Source organism: Carcharhinus amblyrhynchos, chromosome 25 (genome assembly GCF_965287045.1).
Source record: "Carcharhinus amblyrhynchos chromosome 25, sCarAmb.v2.hapA, whole genome shotgun sequence".
Taxonomy (NCBI): domain Eukaryota; kingdom Metazoa; phylum Chordata; class Chondrichthyes; order Carcharhiniformes; family Carcharhinidae; genus Carcharhinus; species Carcharhinus amblyrhynchos.
Window position 1 is genome coordinate 2,112,496 of NC_137348.1, and position 16,651 is coordinate 2,129,146.

General features: G+C 47.0%; 1 protein-coding gene and 1 pseudogene across 1 annotated transcript; one reads left to right on the forward strand and one right to left on the reverse strand.

Moving 5' to 3' along the window:
* Positions 1-2,400: 2,400 nt before the first annotated feature.
* On the reverse strand, positions 2,401-2,542 carry LOC145358467 (U1 spliceosomal RNA; annotated as a pseudogene).
* A 1,871-nt stretch (positions 2,543-4,413) lies between these two features.
* On the forward strand, positions 4,414-15,473 carry surf1 (SURF1 cytochrome c oxidase assembly factor). The gene is made up of 9 exons (XM_080211979.1): positions 4,414-4,454; positions 6,864-6,939; positions 7,280-7,407; positions 7,555-7,637; positions 12,129-12,320; positions 13,116-13,188; positions 13,582-13,744; positions 14,804-14,885; positions 15,296-15,473. The coding sequence occupies exons 1-9, from the start codon at positions 4,431-4,433 to the stop codon at positions 15,360-15,362; spliced, it is 888 nt and encodes a 295-aa protein (XP_080068105.1). The 5' UTR covers positions 4,414-4,430; the 3' UTR covers positions 15,363-15,473.
* The last annotated feature ends 1,178 nt before the right edge of the window (positions 15,474-16,651 follow it).

Sequence of the window (16,651 nt, forward strand, 5' to 3'; positions counted from 1 at the left end):
CAGCTGTACTTCCGATCCAACGCCATCTGGCCCATCTGTAGTTATAGTGCTGTGATTGCACACTCAGTAAATGCAATCGAGGTGTAATCGGGGATCTGTGTTACCTGTGAATTTGTTTCCTTCAATATGTAAATTAACAATAATTATTAACAGACGTAGGAATCATCCAAAAATGAGAGTGAGTGGTCAGGCTACAGAGTTAACATAAAGTTAGAGAACAGGACTGTCTATTATTGTCAAGCCAGGCAGTAACAGACAGTGTTCCTCATGCTGCAACATGCTGTCCCAGCTGGGATTGAGTCAGTGCCTGGGAGCCCCCCTAACATTCCCATTCAAACAGGCTTCTGAAAACCAAGCACTCACCCAATGACCTGTTTTAACGACCTGTTAAAAATACTTTAATTTTGTTTATTGATGTTACTCAAAAGATGAACTGAAGCAAAGTGTGTTTCTAAAAATGAGTTTTCCTGTTTTATACAAATAGTAGCAGCCAAGAAAAATACAACTCATCCCTGCAAACAGTTAACTCCCCCAAAACATTCAACCTGCAAACACTCAACCCCCCCAAACACTGAATCCCCCCACAAACACTGAACGCCCTGCAGATAATGTCCCCAAACACTCAACCCCCCCCAAACACTGAATCCCTCTCAAACACTCAACCCCCCCAAACACTGAACCCCTCTCAAACACTCAACCCCCCCAAACACTGAACCCACCCCAAACACTCAATCCCCTGCAAACACTCAACTTCCCGCAAACACTGAAGCCCCCAAATACTCAATCCCCATAAACACTACCCCACGCAACACTGAACCCCTAAAGCACTGAACTCCCCCGACATTCAACCCCCCCAAACATTCAATCCCACAAACACTGAACACAACCCCCAAAACACTGAACCCCCCAAACAGCCAAACCCCACCCAACATTCCCAACACTCAACCTCTGAAACACTCAACACCTCTCACAAACACTCAACCCCCAAACACTGAACTGCCCCCAAACGCTGAAACCCCAAACACTGAAACCCCCAGAAACACTGAAGCTCTCTTGCAGATACTGAACCCCCAAAACACTGAACTGCAAACACTGAACCCCCACCACTGTAAACTTTAAGTAAGAATAATACTGTAAATCCCAGGTGTTGTGAGATGGAATATAACTCATACTATCAATATATCCAAGCCAGGCAAAACACAAAAGGAGGCAATATCTCTCCAGATGAACGTCAGAAAAATGACCCCCGAGTGGCACTCCAAATTCCACTTTGATTAAAAAGAGGAACAGTGGGTATCTGTCCCTGAAAGAAACCACTACAGGGAAAGTTCATTCAATTAAAAGATGTTTTGGAAATAGATTTCCGTGTGTGATGTTTGTCTTGCGTTTTGGGTTTGACAAGAACAGAGAAGCTGCTTTATTGTGGCAGGCTACCAACGCTGATGCTTCCAGACCTGTTCATCTTGAGTCATACTGCCAAGCTTTTTCATCTTAAGATTCTTTGTAAGAACATGGAACAATAAATATACTGCTTGAAAATATTGTGCACCTTGTTGTGAATAATGCAGTGTCAATGTACAGGCTGAAAATGTCCTGTGACAGACCAACAAATAGTGCCTCCCCTTAGTAGGCTGTCCTTGCTGTTTAATACCAATTATATTTTGGTTAGGCAATTGCTATCAATGTGAGGTAGAAGGTTCAGAGGAGATTTGAATCAGAAAATAAGAGAAGTAAAGGCAGAATATGAGAAGAGGTGGGCAGCTAATGTAAAAGAAAATCTAAAAGTCTTCCACTAGTATATGAATAGTAAAATAGTGGTAAAAAGAGGATAGGGTTCGATTAGAGACCAAAAAGGAGGCATCTGCCAAGGAAGAAGATGCTACTCAGTCTTTCGGGTTGAACCAAGTAAACAAACTGAAATTACATTCGGACAAAGAAAAAGGGGGCAGCTCCCCAAGAAGATGCTACTCAGTTCGTGGTGAAAGAGGAGATGATTCAAACACAGAAATGGTTTCAAATTGAAATGGAGGAGATATAGGATTGGCAGTCTGTACTCAAAAGTTGACAAGGAACCGGGACCAAATTAGATGCATCCAAGGATCCTGAAGGAAATGAGAGTGGAAATTGTGGAGACAGTGGCCATAATTTTCCAGTGTTCCCTAGACTCAATGCCAGAGAACTGGAGAATTGCAATTGTTACCCTTGTTTTAAAAAGGATGGAAAGATAAGGATGGGTGGGAGAGTTGCTGGAGATTCGATGGGCTAAATGGCCTCTTTCTAGACATATAAAGATTGTGTGACAACTCAATTTTTTTAAAGTCACAACAATTAAAATCTGGAGGAATGAGGAACTTGTAATAGTTGATTGACATTGCCAATAATAATTAGCAGCAGATGTTAGAAGTGCACTTACAAATTTTGCAGTTGAGTATCCCACATTTGGGAACACCGCAGGTGTCAGCACACCCGAAGTGCAATGGGCTAGCCTCGTCCTGGATGAACCACCTGCTTGATCATGGTTTCATCCCTGCCAGGTAAATGATCAGGCTTAGCTTTCTTGAACATTACTGCAAAGAGAGACATGTTGAAATTTTTCATCTTGTACTTATCAGGGCAAATGCAAGAATTCCAATTTTTAAAAAAAATCAATTTATACTACAGGAGAAAGAGTGCTGATTGGTTGGCAAGTCATGTCTGTTTCAAGAAGACACTGTCATGGAGAAAACCTTAGGAAACGAGAGGTCCCTGAAGTTACCAGTAATTCAAAAAAATCACAAGGCTTGTTTGTGTTCCTTTGTTTATAATGAATGAGATTCTGTGCTTGAATGTCACTGCTAGCAAGCGTAAACCAATTACAAGCTCAGCTGCTATTATTAAATTGGTTCCTGGTGTAGTTGGCACATGATGTGGAGATGCCACCATTGGACTGGGGTAAACACATAAGTCTCACAACACCAGGTTAAAGTCCAACAGGTTTACTTGGTAGCAAAAGCCACAAGCTTTTGGTGCACTGCTCTTTCATCAGGTAAGTGAAGAGTTCAGTTCACAAACAGGGCATATATAGACACAAATTCAATTTAAAAAATGAAGAATTGCACAGACCTTCTCAGAAGACAAACACGGGACACGGTGGACAGAATATCTTTCATCGTCCAGTATTTCCCGAAGCAGAAAAGCTACGGCATTTTCTTCAACATGTCATCTATAAAGACTGACATCTTGCCAAGACCATCTCCACACCCCTACTACTTGCCTTCAAAAAACTGCACAACCTCAAACAGACCATTGTCCGCAGCAAACTACCCAGCCTTCAGCAGAACAGTGATCACAACACCACACAACCCTGCCACAGCAACCTCTGCAAGACACGCCGGATCATCAACACGGATGACATCTCACATGAGAACACCATCCACCAGGTACATGGTACATATCTTGTGACTCAGCCACCACTGTCTACCTGATTCACTGCAAGAAAGGATGTCCCAAGGTTTGGTACATTGGCGAGACCTTGCAGACACTATGACAAGGGAAGAATGGACTCCACTCAACAATCACCAGGCAGCAGTGTTTCCTTCCATTCGGGGAACACTTCAGCAGTCATGGGCATTCAGCCTCTGACCTTTGGGTGAGCATTCTCCAAGGCGGCCTTCATGACACACAAGGCAGAATTGCTGAGCAGAGACTGATGGCCAAGTTCTGCATGCATGAGGACAGCCTTGGCTGGGATCTTGGGTTAATATCACACAATCTTGCCTGGACTTGCAAAATAGCACTATCTTCGCTGGAGACAATACACATCTCTTTAACCTGTGCTTAACCCTCTCTCCACTCACATTGTCTGTACCTGTAAAGACTTGATTACCTGTTCAGAGTTGCATTCCAACCATTATGTTGTAATTGAGGTTGTGTCTATATATATGCCCTGTTTGTGAACAGAATTCCCACTCACCTGATGAAGGGGCAATGCTCCCAAAGCTTGTGGCTTGTGCTACCAAATAAACCTGCTGGACTTTAACCTGGTGTTGTGAAACTTCTGACTCGAGTTGACACACTCAGGATTGTTCAGTGAGTGTTGTCCATTGATGAATCACAAGATGAGTTTGGGGCTTCGTCTGGTTGAGAATTATATTGATATCTGAGACTGACTGAAAGGGTTAAGGTGAGAGGGTGAGGGAAGGGGGCTAGGGTTAGAGGTGGACGTTGTGTCAGAGGGTAGAGGTTAGGGGTCAGAGGGTGGGGGTGCTGAGATACCCGCAGACCCGCCACAGGGACATCAGCCGCACAGCCTGCGGGATCAGCTGATCCAAGACAGTCACCGGCCCCGCCCCCTCACCCCAGACCCGCCCCGTTAACAAGATGGCGCTTTCCGTATGTGAGCCGGAAATTGTGACCCGGAAGTGTAGTGGAGGTTCCGGTTCCGGGTGAGGATGCTGCGGGTTGTGTGCCGCCGGGTGAGTTCCCCCGCCGGTCCCCGGGATGGGCGGCAGCTGGAGACCCCCCACCTCCCCCTCAGCGCTCTCTCTGTCCCTTTCTCGGGGGGGGTTTGGAGTCTCAGTGTTTATACGCAGTGCAGGAGGTCATTCAGCCCATCGAGTCTGCAGCGACTGTCCCACTGACCCTATCCCCGTCACCCTGTCCACCCACCATGGCCGGTGGGACACTGAGGGGCAATTTAGCATGGCCAATCTGTCTAACCCACACATCTTTGGATGGTGGGAGGAAACCGGAGCACCCGGTGGAAACCCACGCAGACATGGGGAGAACGTGTACATTGCGCACAGTCTAATCCAATTCAGTTGCGTTTCTGGTCAATGATAACCCCACAATATTAACAGTGGGGGATTTAGCGATGGTAATACCATTTAAATGTCAAGGCTGGATAGTTGGATTCTCTCCTGTTGGACATGGTCTTTGCTTGGCACTTGGCATGAATGTTATTTGCCACTTGTCAGCCTGAGCCTGGATATTGTCCAGGTTTGGCTGCATTTGAACACAGACTGCGTCAGTATCTGAGGAGTTGCGAATGGTACTGAACGTTGTGCAGTCATTGGCAAACATCCCCACTTCTGACTTTATGACAGAATGAAGCTGAAATACTGGGTATAAATGGCAGTGACTCTCATTCAATGATGATGAGATCACTGAATCTCCCCACCACCCCAACACATCATCAATATCCTGGGGGTTATCATTGACCAGAAATTGAACTGGACCAGCCATATAAATACTGTGGCTACCAGAGCAGGTCAGAGACTGGGAATACTGCGGTGAGTAAATCGCCTAACTCCTCCAAGCCTATCCACCATCCATAAGACACAAATCAGGAATGCAATAGAACACTGCTCACTTGGAATCCTGTGGCGAGTAACTCACCTCCTGACTCCAAAGTCTACCATCTACAAGGCACAAGTCAGGAATGTGATGAAATACTTGCCACTTGCCTGGATGGGTGCAGTTCCAACAACACTCCAGGACAAAGCAGCACTGCTCGATTGCTACTCCATCCACCACCTTCAACATTCACTCCCTCCACCAGTGACACAGTGGCAGCCGTGCGTACCATCTGCAAGATGCACTGCAGGAACTCCCCAGTGCGCCTTAGGCAGCACCTTCCAAACCCATGACCAGTACCATCTAGAAAAGCAAGGGCAGCAGATATCTGCGAACACCACCAACTAGAAATTCTCCTCCAACTAACTCACCATCCTGTCTTGGAAATATATCGCCATTCCTTTGCTGTCACTGAGTCAAAATCCTGGAATTCCTGCCCTAACAACATCATGAGTATACCCACACTTTAGAGACTGCAGTGGCTCAAAAAAGCAGCTCACTACCACCTTTTTGAGGGCAATTAGGAATGGGCAGTAAATGCTGACTAGCCAGTGAAGCCCGCATCCTGTAAATGAGTTAAAATAAAACATCTAACATTCAGCAGTTTTGTCCATGTTTGAACCAAGGCTGTAATGAGATCAGGAGCTGAGTGACCCCCTGGAGAAACCCAAACTGGGCGTCACTCAGCAGGTTATTGCTGAGCAGGTGCTGCTCGATAGCGCTGTCGATGACCCCTTCCATCACTTTACTGATGATCGGGAGTAGACTGATGGGGTGGTAATTGGCCGGGTTGGATTTGGCCTGCTTTTTGTTTATAGAACAAAGCTGGGCAATTTTCCACATTGCTGGGTAGATGCCAGTATTGTAGCGGCACTGGAAGAGCTTGGCTAGGGGAGCAACAAGTTCTGGAGCACAAGTCTTCAGGACTGTAGCTGGAATGTCATCATGGCCCATTGCCTTTGCAGTAACCAGTGCCTCCAACTGTTTCTTTATGTCACGTGGAATGAATCAATTGGCTGAAGACTGACATCTGTGATGCTGGGAATCACTGGAGGCTGGGATAGATCACCCACTCGGCACTTCTGGCTGAAGATTGTTGCAAATGTTTCATCCTTATCTTGTGCACAAAGTCCTGGATACAGATCTGTCGCTGTATAAGCTCAGTTCAGACGCAGCAGCTTCTTGGAACTCGGTTTAAGGCTGAATCTCTCCATTTTCCAGAATCATCTTGTATTGAATGCTTTTGTGAGATTTGTTCCATGATAGGATAGCTTCTTAAAGGAGCCAGCACTGGCAGAATGGGCTGAATAGTGCAGGGTTTTTGGTAGGGTCCAGATGAGCAAGTTGGTCCTTCAGAGAGTTGGTACAGACTTGATGGGCCGAATGGTCACCTCCTGCAAGGGATTCTATGATTCTGCCTTGTATTAAGCATGGAGTCTTAAGGAAGACATTGACAGTGTATCAGTGGGGCCCACAAGAATCCTTGGTTGTTGAGCCCTTTTAAATCTTTCTGGGTTCTTTTCTCTCAGGTACTGAATGTTCGCTCAGCAGAAGTCGTCACTGGAACTCGCCTGATCTTGCCTGGTGTCAGATCAAAGTTAAATGGTAAGGAGCTCTCCCCACTCTGCAGTCACAGCTTGGCAATATTTCCATCTTGTATTCATACAGCACCTTTAATTAGTGAAAACACGTCAAGCTGATTCAGACAGAATTTGACATTGCATCACACCAACAGACAGAGCATTTAAGCCGAGGGTGGGTTTTAGCGATTATCTTAGGGAGGGAATTCAGGAGCTAGGGGCTCAGGCAGCTGAAGGCATGGCTGCCAGCAGTGGAGGGATTAAAGTGGGGATCTCAGAGGGTTGTAGGTCTGGAGGGTGTTACAGTGATGAGGAGTCTGGGCCCAGAGTGACGGTTAATGCTGCTGTGTGTGTTTGGGCTGCAGGGCTTGCTGTGAAACACGATGGGGCGCACATCACCACCACAGCGGTCGCTGCAGGTGCTGACAATTCCATCCTGAAGTGGGCTCTGCTTCTAATCCCAGCCGCCACCTTTGGCCTCGGAACCTGGCAGGTAACCTTGAGGAAGTGGGGCCTTTCGGGGTTGGGGATGGGGGTGGGAATGTGAGTGGGGTTCAGGAGGGGCTGGGGATGTGGGTGGGGCCCGGGAGGTGGTGGGGTGGGTTTTCTGGGCGGGGTCTGATTATTTCTGTCTTTCCAGGTTCAGCGTCGGAAATGGAAACTGCAGCTGATCAAAGAACTGAAGGAGAGAACACACTCTGACCCCCAGCCCCTGCCCCTGGAGTGAGTAACCCTGACCCCCTAGTCCCTGCCCCTGGAGTGAGTAACCCTGACCCCCTAGTCCCTGCCCCTGGAGTGAGTAACCCTGACCCCCTAGTCCCTGCCCCTGGAGTGAGTAACCCTGACCCCCCAGCCCCTGCCCCTGGAGTGAGTAACCCTGACCCCCCAGCCCCTGCCCCTGGAGTGAGTAACCCTGACCCCCTAGTCCCTGCCCCTGGAGCAACAAACTCTGACCCCAGGCTTCACAGCTGTAAGAAGTAGGAGCAATGGTCAATCTCGGAGCTATTGGAGTTCAGGGAATGTCTCAGGAGCAGTAATCCAGAGGCTGAGATTAATGCTGTGGCAGCATCACTTCAAATCCCAGATAAAAACACTAAAAACCCATCTTGTTCAGTATTGTCCTTTAGGGAAGGAAATCTACTGTCCTTACCCAGTCTGGCCTACATGCGACTCCAGAACCACAGCAATGTGGTTGACTCTCAACTGCCCTCTGAAATGGTCTAATAAGCCACTCAGTTGTTTTTAACTACTACGAAATTTATTAAAATAACAGTAAATTCAGCCCTGTCAACCTTGCAAAATCTTCCCGAATAACATCTGGGATTTGTGTCAAAATTGGGAGAGCTATCTCACAGGCTAGCCAAGCAACAGCCTGGTATATTATGGAAACATACAGATGATGTCCCAGCTATTGCCATCACCAATTCTGGGTATGTCCTATCCAGAGGTGCTGGCACAGTGGTATGTAGTTGGGATTGTAGCCTGTGGGTGTTCATAAATGCACCAGCAAGGCCTGCTGATTTGAAAGGCTAACTCTGTATGAGGCTAAGGACAGTAGGAGCAGCAAAGAACAGGATGTGCTGCTATGGAACTGAGAGAAATAGACTCCTGACAGAGGCACGACGCCTCAGCTTGTGTGACCAAAAGATCAGCAATTGATTAGTGCCTGTCCTGTGAGTATGTGACTGGAAGCATGATCAGTACCAGCAATATCTGTGTAACGAGAGATTTGGAAGAAACAGCAACGCTCCAAGTCTGGGACAAAACCCATCAAGGAGAATCTGATCAGGTCGCCAGACCATGGGTAGTATCTCAATGACCAAACTGTGAGTCTGGGTATTTTGAGGTTTTAAATACTTAGTATATAACAAAGTAGACAGGTTAAATACTTTATGAAGTTTGATGTCTGTTGAGCTAAAGTTTAGTTGTAAAGTTTGATACTTTTGTGGTAACTGAGTGCAACAAAGGAGATTTGTTTGCAATAATTAGGGTTTGAGTATCTTTGTCCATGGCATCAGTTGACCCAAGTTCGAGGGCAACAGGAGGGAGTTGCCCCGGGAATCCTCAACACCAGCTCTGGACCCCATGAAATCCATGAGGTGCTGTGGTTATCAGGGTAGTTGGGAATGTGAAATTGGACAAAAGAGCTGAATTCAGGATGAGGTCGTGGTGAGTGGCCTTGATATCTAGACAACATTCGACTGAGTATGGCATCAAGGAGTCAGTGGGAATCAGGGGGATGTCAATGGTTGGAGTCATATCTAGCATGAAGCAATATGGTTGTGGTGGTTGGAGGTCAATCATGTCAGCTCCAGGACATCACTGCAGGAGTCCCTCAGGATAGTGTCCCAGACCCAACCATCTTCAGCTGCTTCATCAATGACCTTCCCTCTGTCATATGGTCAGAACTGGGGATGTTCGCTGATGATTGCACAATGTTCACCATTCGCATCTCCTGAGATACTGAAGCAGTCCATGTCCAAATGCAGCAAGACTTGGACGATATCCAGGCTTGGGCTTGTAAAGAATAAGTAATATTCACACCACACAAATATCAGGTAATGACCATCTCCAACAAGAGAGGATTTAACCATCACCCCTTGATGTTCAATGGCATTACTATCACTGAATCCTCCACTGTCAACATCCTGGACCAGAAACGGAACTGGGCCCAGCCATGCGAATACTGTGGTGACGAGAGCCAGTCAGAGGCTGGGAATCCTGCAGTGAGTAACTCACCTCCTGACTCCTCAAACCCTGTCCACCATCTACAAGGCACAAGTCAGGAATGTGATGGAATACTCCCCACTCGCCTGGATGGGGGAAGCTCCAACAACACTCAAGAAGCTCAACACCATCCAGGACAAAGCAGCCCCGCTTGATTGGCCCCCCATCCACAAACATTCACTCCCTCTACCACTGATTCACAATGGAACCGTGTGTACCATCTACAAGATGCACGGCAGCAATTACCAGGTTCCTTAGCCTGTACCTTCCAAACTCATGACCACTACCACTAGAAAGACAAGGGCAGCAGATACCTGGGAACCTCCCCCCGCCTCCCCCAACCTGGAAGTTCCCCTCCAAGTCACTCACCATCCTGGCTTGGAAATATATCGCTGTTCTTTCACTCTCATTGGGTCAAAATCCTGGAATCCCTTCCCTAACAGCACTATGGGTATACCTACACCTCATAGACTGCAGCAATTCTAGAAGACAGCTCACCACCACCACCTCAAGGGACAGTTGGGAATGGTAAAAATTGCTGGTGGAGCCAGTGATGCCTACACACTGCCAAAGAAATATAAAAAAGTCCAACCCCTTCAGCCGGCTCCACCATTCAGTAAGATCACAGCTGATCTGAATGTGGTCTCAACTCCACTTCCTATTTGAACCCTCGACTTCCTTTATTGCTCAGAAATCCGTGTAACTGCATGTTTTCAGTGACCCAGTCTGTGCTGTTCTCAGGGAGAGAGAATTCCAAGAAAAGAAATTCCTCCTCATCTCCATTTAGGTGAAGACTGCTTGAATTTAAATGTGTCCCCTGGATCTACTCTTCCCCATCGGAGGGAGAAACTTCCTCTCAGTGTCACCCTGTCAATCCCCTCAGAATCTACAACAATCTGAAGTCCCGATCTGCTTTAAAAAGGTGACCATCATCCCTGTACCAAAGAAAAGCCGAGCAGCGTGGCCTTAATGGCTATCAGCTGGTGGCTCTGACATCCATCATTATGAAGTGCTTCGAAAAATTAGTCATGACATGAATCAATTCCAGCCTCCTGGACTACCTGTATCCAGTACGGTTTGCCTATTGCAACAGGTCCACAGCAGATGCCATCTCCCTGTCCCTGCACTCAATCTGGGGACACCTAGATAACAAGGACACCTATGTCAGACTCCTCGATATTGACTACAGCTCAGCCTTCAACACCATTATTCCTACAAAACTCATCTCCAAATTCCATGGCTTGGGCCTTGGCTTCTCCATCCGTGGCTGGATCCTGAACTTCCTAACCCACAGACCACAATCAGTAAGGATAGGCAACAACACCTCCTCCACGATCATCCTCAACACTATACTCCTTATACACCTATAAACTGGGCGGCCAAATTCCCCTCCAATTCGATTTTCAAGTTTGATGACGACCCCACCGTAGTGAGTCAGATCACAAACAATGATGAGACAGAGTACAGGAATGAGATCGAGAATCTGGTGAACTGGTGTTGCAACAATAATCTTTCCCTGAATGTCAACAAACGAAGGAGATTGTCATCAACTTCAGGAAGTGTAAAGGAGAACATGCCCCTGTCTGCATCAACAGGGATGAAGTAGAAAGGGTCAAGAGCTTCTGTTTTTCGGTGTCCAAATCACCAGCAACCTGCCATGGTCTCCCCATGCCAATACTAGTTAAGAAAGCCCACCAATGCCTCTACTTTCTCAGGAAACTAAGGAAATTTGGCATGTCAGCTACAACTCTCACCAACTTTTACAGATGCCCCATAGAAAGCATTCTTTCTGGTTGTATCACAGCTTGGTCTGGGCTCCTGCTCTGCCCAAGATCACAAGAAACTACAAAAGGTCGTGAATGTAGCCCAATCCATCACGCAAACCAGCCTCCCATCCATTGACTCTGTCTACACTTCCCGCTGACTTGGCAAAGCAGCCAGTGTAATTAAGGACCCCACACCCCCCGGACATTCTCTCTTCCACCTTCTTCCGTCGGGGAATAAGATACAAAAGTCTGAGGTCACGTCCCGACTGACTCAAGAACAGCTTCTTCCCTGCTGCTGTCAGACTTTTGAATGGACCTACTTCACATTAAGTTGATCTTTCTCGACATCCTAGCTATGACTGTAATACCCTCCTTTCCTTCTCTATGAACGGTATGCTTTGTCTCTATAACACACAAGAAACAAAACTTTTCACTGTATAGTAATACATGCGACAATAAATCATATTAAAATCTTATGTTTTAATAAGATCACCTCTCATCTAAACTCCAGTCGGTAAAGGCCCAACCTATTCAATCTTTCCTTGTGAGAGAAAGCCCCTACTTTCCAGGCTCTCACTGACCCTCTGTCTTTGGTCCTTTCCACAATCAGTGTTTGGGAAGCTGGGATTGAGTAAATTTCTAGTCATTGCCCTGGGGTTCAGTCCTGTGAGGGGGATGGGGGGGTAACACAAACTCTAATCCTTGTGTGCTCTCTGTGCAGTCCGCTGGAGCTGAAGGAGCTGGAGTACAGGCGAGTGAGGGTGCGAGGAAGGTTTGACCATTCCAAGGAGCTCTACATCATGCCCCGATCGCGGGTGGACTCAGACAAAGAGAAACAGGAAGCTGGACGTTTAATATCCAGCACAGAGACCGGGGCCAATGTAGTCACACCATTCAACTGCTCAGACCTGGGGTATGTATCAGAGCGCCACTCAGAAACAGGAGGTGGTAACTCAATCCCTCGAACCTGTTACACAGGAACAGGGGGAGACCATTCAGCGCCTGTGACAGGTACAGCACGGGGTTAGATACTCAGTAAAACTCCCTCTACACTGTCCCCCATCAAACACTCCCAGGACAGGTACAGCACGGGGTTAGATACAGAGTAAAGCTCCCTCTACACTGTCCCCCCATCAAACACTCCCAGGACAGGTACAGCACGGGGTTAGATACAGAGTAAAGCTCCCTCTACACTGTCCCCATCAAACACTCCCAGGACAGGCACAGCACAGGGTTAGATACACAGTAAAACTCCCTCTACACTGTCCCCCATCAAACACTCCCAGGACAGGCACAGCACAGGGTTAGATACACAGTAAAACTCCCTCTACACTGTCCCCCATCAAACACTCCCAGGACAGGTACAGCACGGGATTAGATACAGAGTAAAGCTCCCTCTACACTGTCCCCATCAAACATTCCCAGGACAGGTACAGCATGGGGTTATTCTCTTTCTAATGTGTCCTTGAGGTATTTTTCTGTTAGCCACAGCACGTTGGCTGGTCTTTCCCCCTGAAATTCCAAATTAGTTGGAAAAATGGGTTTGTTTTGATGTTGGCTTGTGACATCAGCAACGAGTAGATCACTCAGCCCATTACTGTGTGCCTAGCCCCCTGTCCCAGCCATCAGCTCCATCATAGTGTGCGTAAAACAAGTCACCAGCCGCTCCTTCCATGCTGTGACCTCTGGATGAATTTCTGTATTTCAGGGTGAGGATTCTGGTGAACAGGGGCTTTGTACCCAGAACGAGGGTCAAACCCGAAACTCGCAGCAAAGGACAGGTGAGGGGTGCCAACAAACGGACCGGTGAGGGAGAGAGGGCGAGTCACTGGGTGGGTGGATACCAAAACAGGAGAGAGACCATGGACCGTGGGGCTGAGTGGCCACTACTCCTCTGTGATAGTTTGTGGCAATGGGAAGTTGTGTCCTCAGTAACCTGCGGCAACCAGTCTCGATAACTCAGCATCAATACAAATTGCCCATTTGCTGGCTTCAAGGTCAACATGCTTGGGCCAAAATTGGACAGGCGTCGAGAGGTGGGGTGAGGCAGGAGGAGGGTGGAGACTCTCTGGTTCAGTATCGATGGGGAATCATTTGCAGCATTCAGAGTCGCTGCTGGGAACTGTGGATCTTTTTCTCAGAACGATAAGTTGTTTGTCATCTCCTTTCCCTAGATTACAGAAGAGGTCGAACTTGTTGGGGTGGTTCGACTCACAGAAACTCGCAAACCCTTCACCCCTCAAAACGATGTTATGAAGAATTGCTGGCATTACCGGGACCTGGAGGCAATGGCACAGGCTGCTGACACTGAGCTGATCTTCATCGATGCTGACCTGGGTAAGACTGGTGAGAAACTGCTCAAAGTGGCACTCATCACCTCGAGGTGAGAAATTGTGAGTTCCACTTGTTACTCAAACCCACATTCCAGGCTGACATTTCCACGCTGGAGGCAAAATCCTGCAGATGTTGGAATCTGAAACAACAGAAAATGCTGGAAAATCTCAGCAGGTCCAACAGCGTCCGTGGTGAGATATCAGGGCTAACTCAAAACATTGGCCCTATTTCTCTCGATGTGGAGAGGCCGGCGTTGGACTGGGGTAAACACAGTAAGAAGCCTCACAACACCAGGTTAGAGTCCAACTGGTTTATTTGATAGTAAACCCACAAGCTTTCAGAAACAGTGTTCCTTCATCAGGTGTGTGGAACCTACAGTTTCTCACTTTGAGGTGAGGAATTTCTTCTCTGAAAGGGTAGTGAATCTGTGGAATTCTTTACCGCAGAAGGCTGTAAAGGCTGGATTAAGTATGTTCAAGGCTGAGATAGACAGATTTTTAATCAGTAAGGGAATTGTGGGTTGTGGGGAAGTGGAGTTGAGGATTATCACCTCAGATCAGCAATGATCCCGCTGAATGGCAGAGCAGACTGATGGACCGAACAGCCCGCCTCTGCTCCTATATCTTCTGGTCTACTTCAAATTGTGATCCCTCCCACAACTCCTCAACATTTACCCTATCCAATTCTGTCTCTCAGACATCTCTTCAATCTCTGCCTTTCGTTTCTAACCTCTGATTTCTGGTATTCTTCTCGAGAGTTTGTACACCTTCTCAGTTCTGTCCTTTTTATAAGATGATCACCAGACCTGTGCACCTCAATGTGACCTCATGTTTTACAAGTTTAAGCTTTTTAACTCTATCCAGCTGGAACTGGATCCCTCAGCCAAGATTTCCCAAGGAATATGTGGCCTCTTTATCCATCCAATCAAAACTTTAGCACCTTGCCTAGAGGTTAGAGTTCAGCTTGTGATGTGACAGGAACCTGGAACTTTCTGTTTGCCTGACTGGGTTTCTGATCATTTTGCTGGATTTCTTCAACTGATTACATCACCATCTCTCACAGAAAGCACAGTCCCTGGAGGTCCAATCGGAGGGCAGACAAGAGTGACTCTGAGGAATGAGCACCTGCAGTATATCCTAACCTGGTAAGATCCTGGGGCATGGGGGGCAGGGACTGTAGGGCCAAGTCCTGCTTATAATAACCTCAATGCCAACTTGTCTAGAAATCACTATTGGTCCAAGCCAATATTTCTGCTCCGCAAGTTCTCACCCTTCCTCCCTCGTATTAACCCAGTTTCCTTTCACCTTAATCAGCCAGTCCCTGTGGGAGCAAATTCTACATTCTCAGCCCTGCCCAGAATTCCCAACTGGTTTGAGTGGTGATGTTTATGGCCTAGTTCTGGGCACACTAACATGTATCCCCTATCAAGCCCCACCTGGTCACCCCCTCAGTAAAGAGCCCCATCCCTGTTCAATCTGCGACTGTTGTAACCTTTCTGATTAAATCGGTTTGATGATTCACTGATTGTATAAATGTTGTATTTTGGTTTGGAAGGTATGGACTGTGTGCAGCAACATCCTACATGTGGTTCCAGAAGTTTGTACGGAAAATCCCTGTCTAGTGACAGTTCCTCCACGGAAATCAGTTTCTCTGCCCGGAATCTGTTTTTACCCAGCTGTGGGAAATATTAATGATGCTGTAAATTCTTATAAATAAAAGTGATATGTTTATATTCCAAACAAGCTTCCTCTTGTTCTATAGAAATATATCCCCTAATCGGGAAGGACAGTGTGAGAGGAGGACACAGGAACTGAGAGGAGAATGCAAAAGGAGTGAGGTTACCTGGCACAGGTGAAAGTGTGACCCGGCAGATGGTTACCTGGCAGGAGTCAATGATTTGGCTAACCAATGAGGTTAAACCAAAGCTTTCCTGATGCAATTTTTCAAAGCCATCTCAGCCTTTTGCCCAAGCTGGTGTGTCAGATCCAGCCTGGGATGGGCTGCAATGCCTCATCCTGTTTGTCTGTCTCGTGGGGACCATGAATTGGATTTAATTTGAATCTTCTTTTGGATTGAATAAAAGGTTTTTAAAACAGATTTAGGCCAGCAATAGATTAGTAGTGGGCTTCAGAGTAGGACCTAGACTCGTTTACAGAATAGTGTATTTGGTATTTTGTTAGTGAGTATCTAACACTAGGGACCATCTAGTTAGCTGTAAATAAACTTAATGGAAATTTATTTTTAATTGAATAGTTGCTAGAGGGTAAAAATGGCAGTCAGTGTGCTTCTCCTGTGAAATGTGGGAAATTAGACAGTTTGAACATTCCTGATGACTACATCTGTACAAAGTGTCCAATTGTATGGAGCGGTTGGAGTGGCTGTTGGACACACTTCAGGAGCACTCAGGAGGTGGAAAGCATCATTGACAGAAGCTTTCAAGATGTGTCAAACCCAAGGTTCAGGCAGATAGGTGACTGCTCAAAGGGGCAGACAGACAGCACAAGAATTCGTTATGGCTATCCACCCTAATATTTTGGATACTGTTGTGGTGGGGGTGGGGGGGATTGTCTGTCCAGGATGGGAACAGCAGCAGCAGCCAGAGTGGTGGCATCACAGCTGGCTCTTGTACAGCAGGGATGGTCAAAGTGCACTAGAGTGGCAGTAATAGAGGACTCTGCAGGGGCACAAATAGGTGTTTCTGCGACCGAAAGAGACTCCAGGATGGTGTGTTGTCTCCCTCATGCCAGGGTCAAGAATGTCTGAGTGGGCATGGGACATTTTTGGAAGGTATTTGAGTGGGCAGGGGTCATGGTACACATTAGTACTGACATTGGCAGGAAGAGGGACAAGCTCTTGCAAAGGGAGTCCAGAACATTAGGTTGTAAATTGAAAAGCAGGACATCTAGGGTT

What these genes read in the sequence shown, in the direction of transcription:
- surf1 (XM_080211979.1), top strand. Translation starts at nt 4,431, where the DNA reads ATGCTGCGGGTTGTGTGCCGCCGG. An exon ending in CTTCATCGATGCTGACCTGG is followed by an intron (nt 13,745 to 14,803) that starts GTAAGACTGGTG and finishes CATCTCTCACAG; the next exon opens with AAAGCACAGTCCCTGGAGGT. An exon ending in CTGCAGTATATCCTAACCTG is followed by an intron (nt 14,886 to 15,295) that starts GTAAGATCCTGG and finishes TTGGTTTGGAAG; the next exon opens with GTATGGACTGTGTGCAGCAA.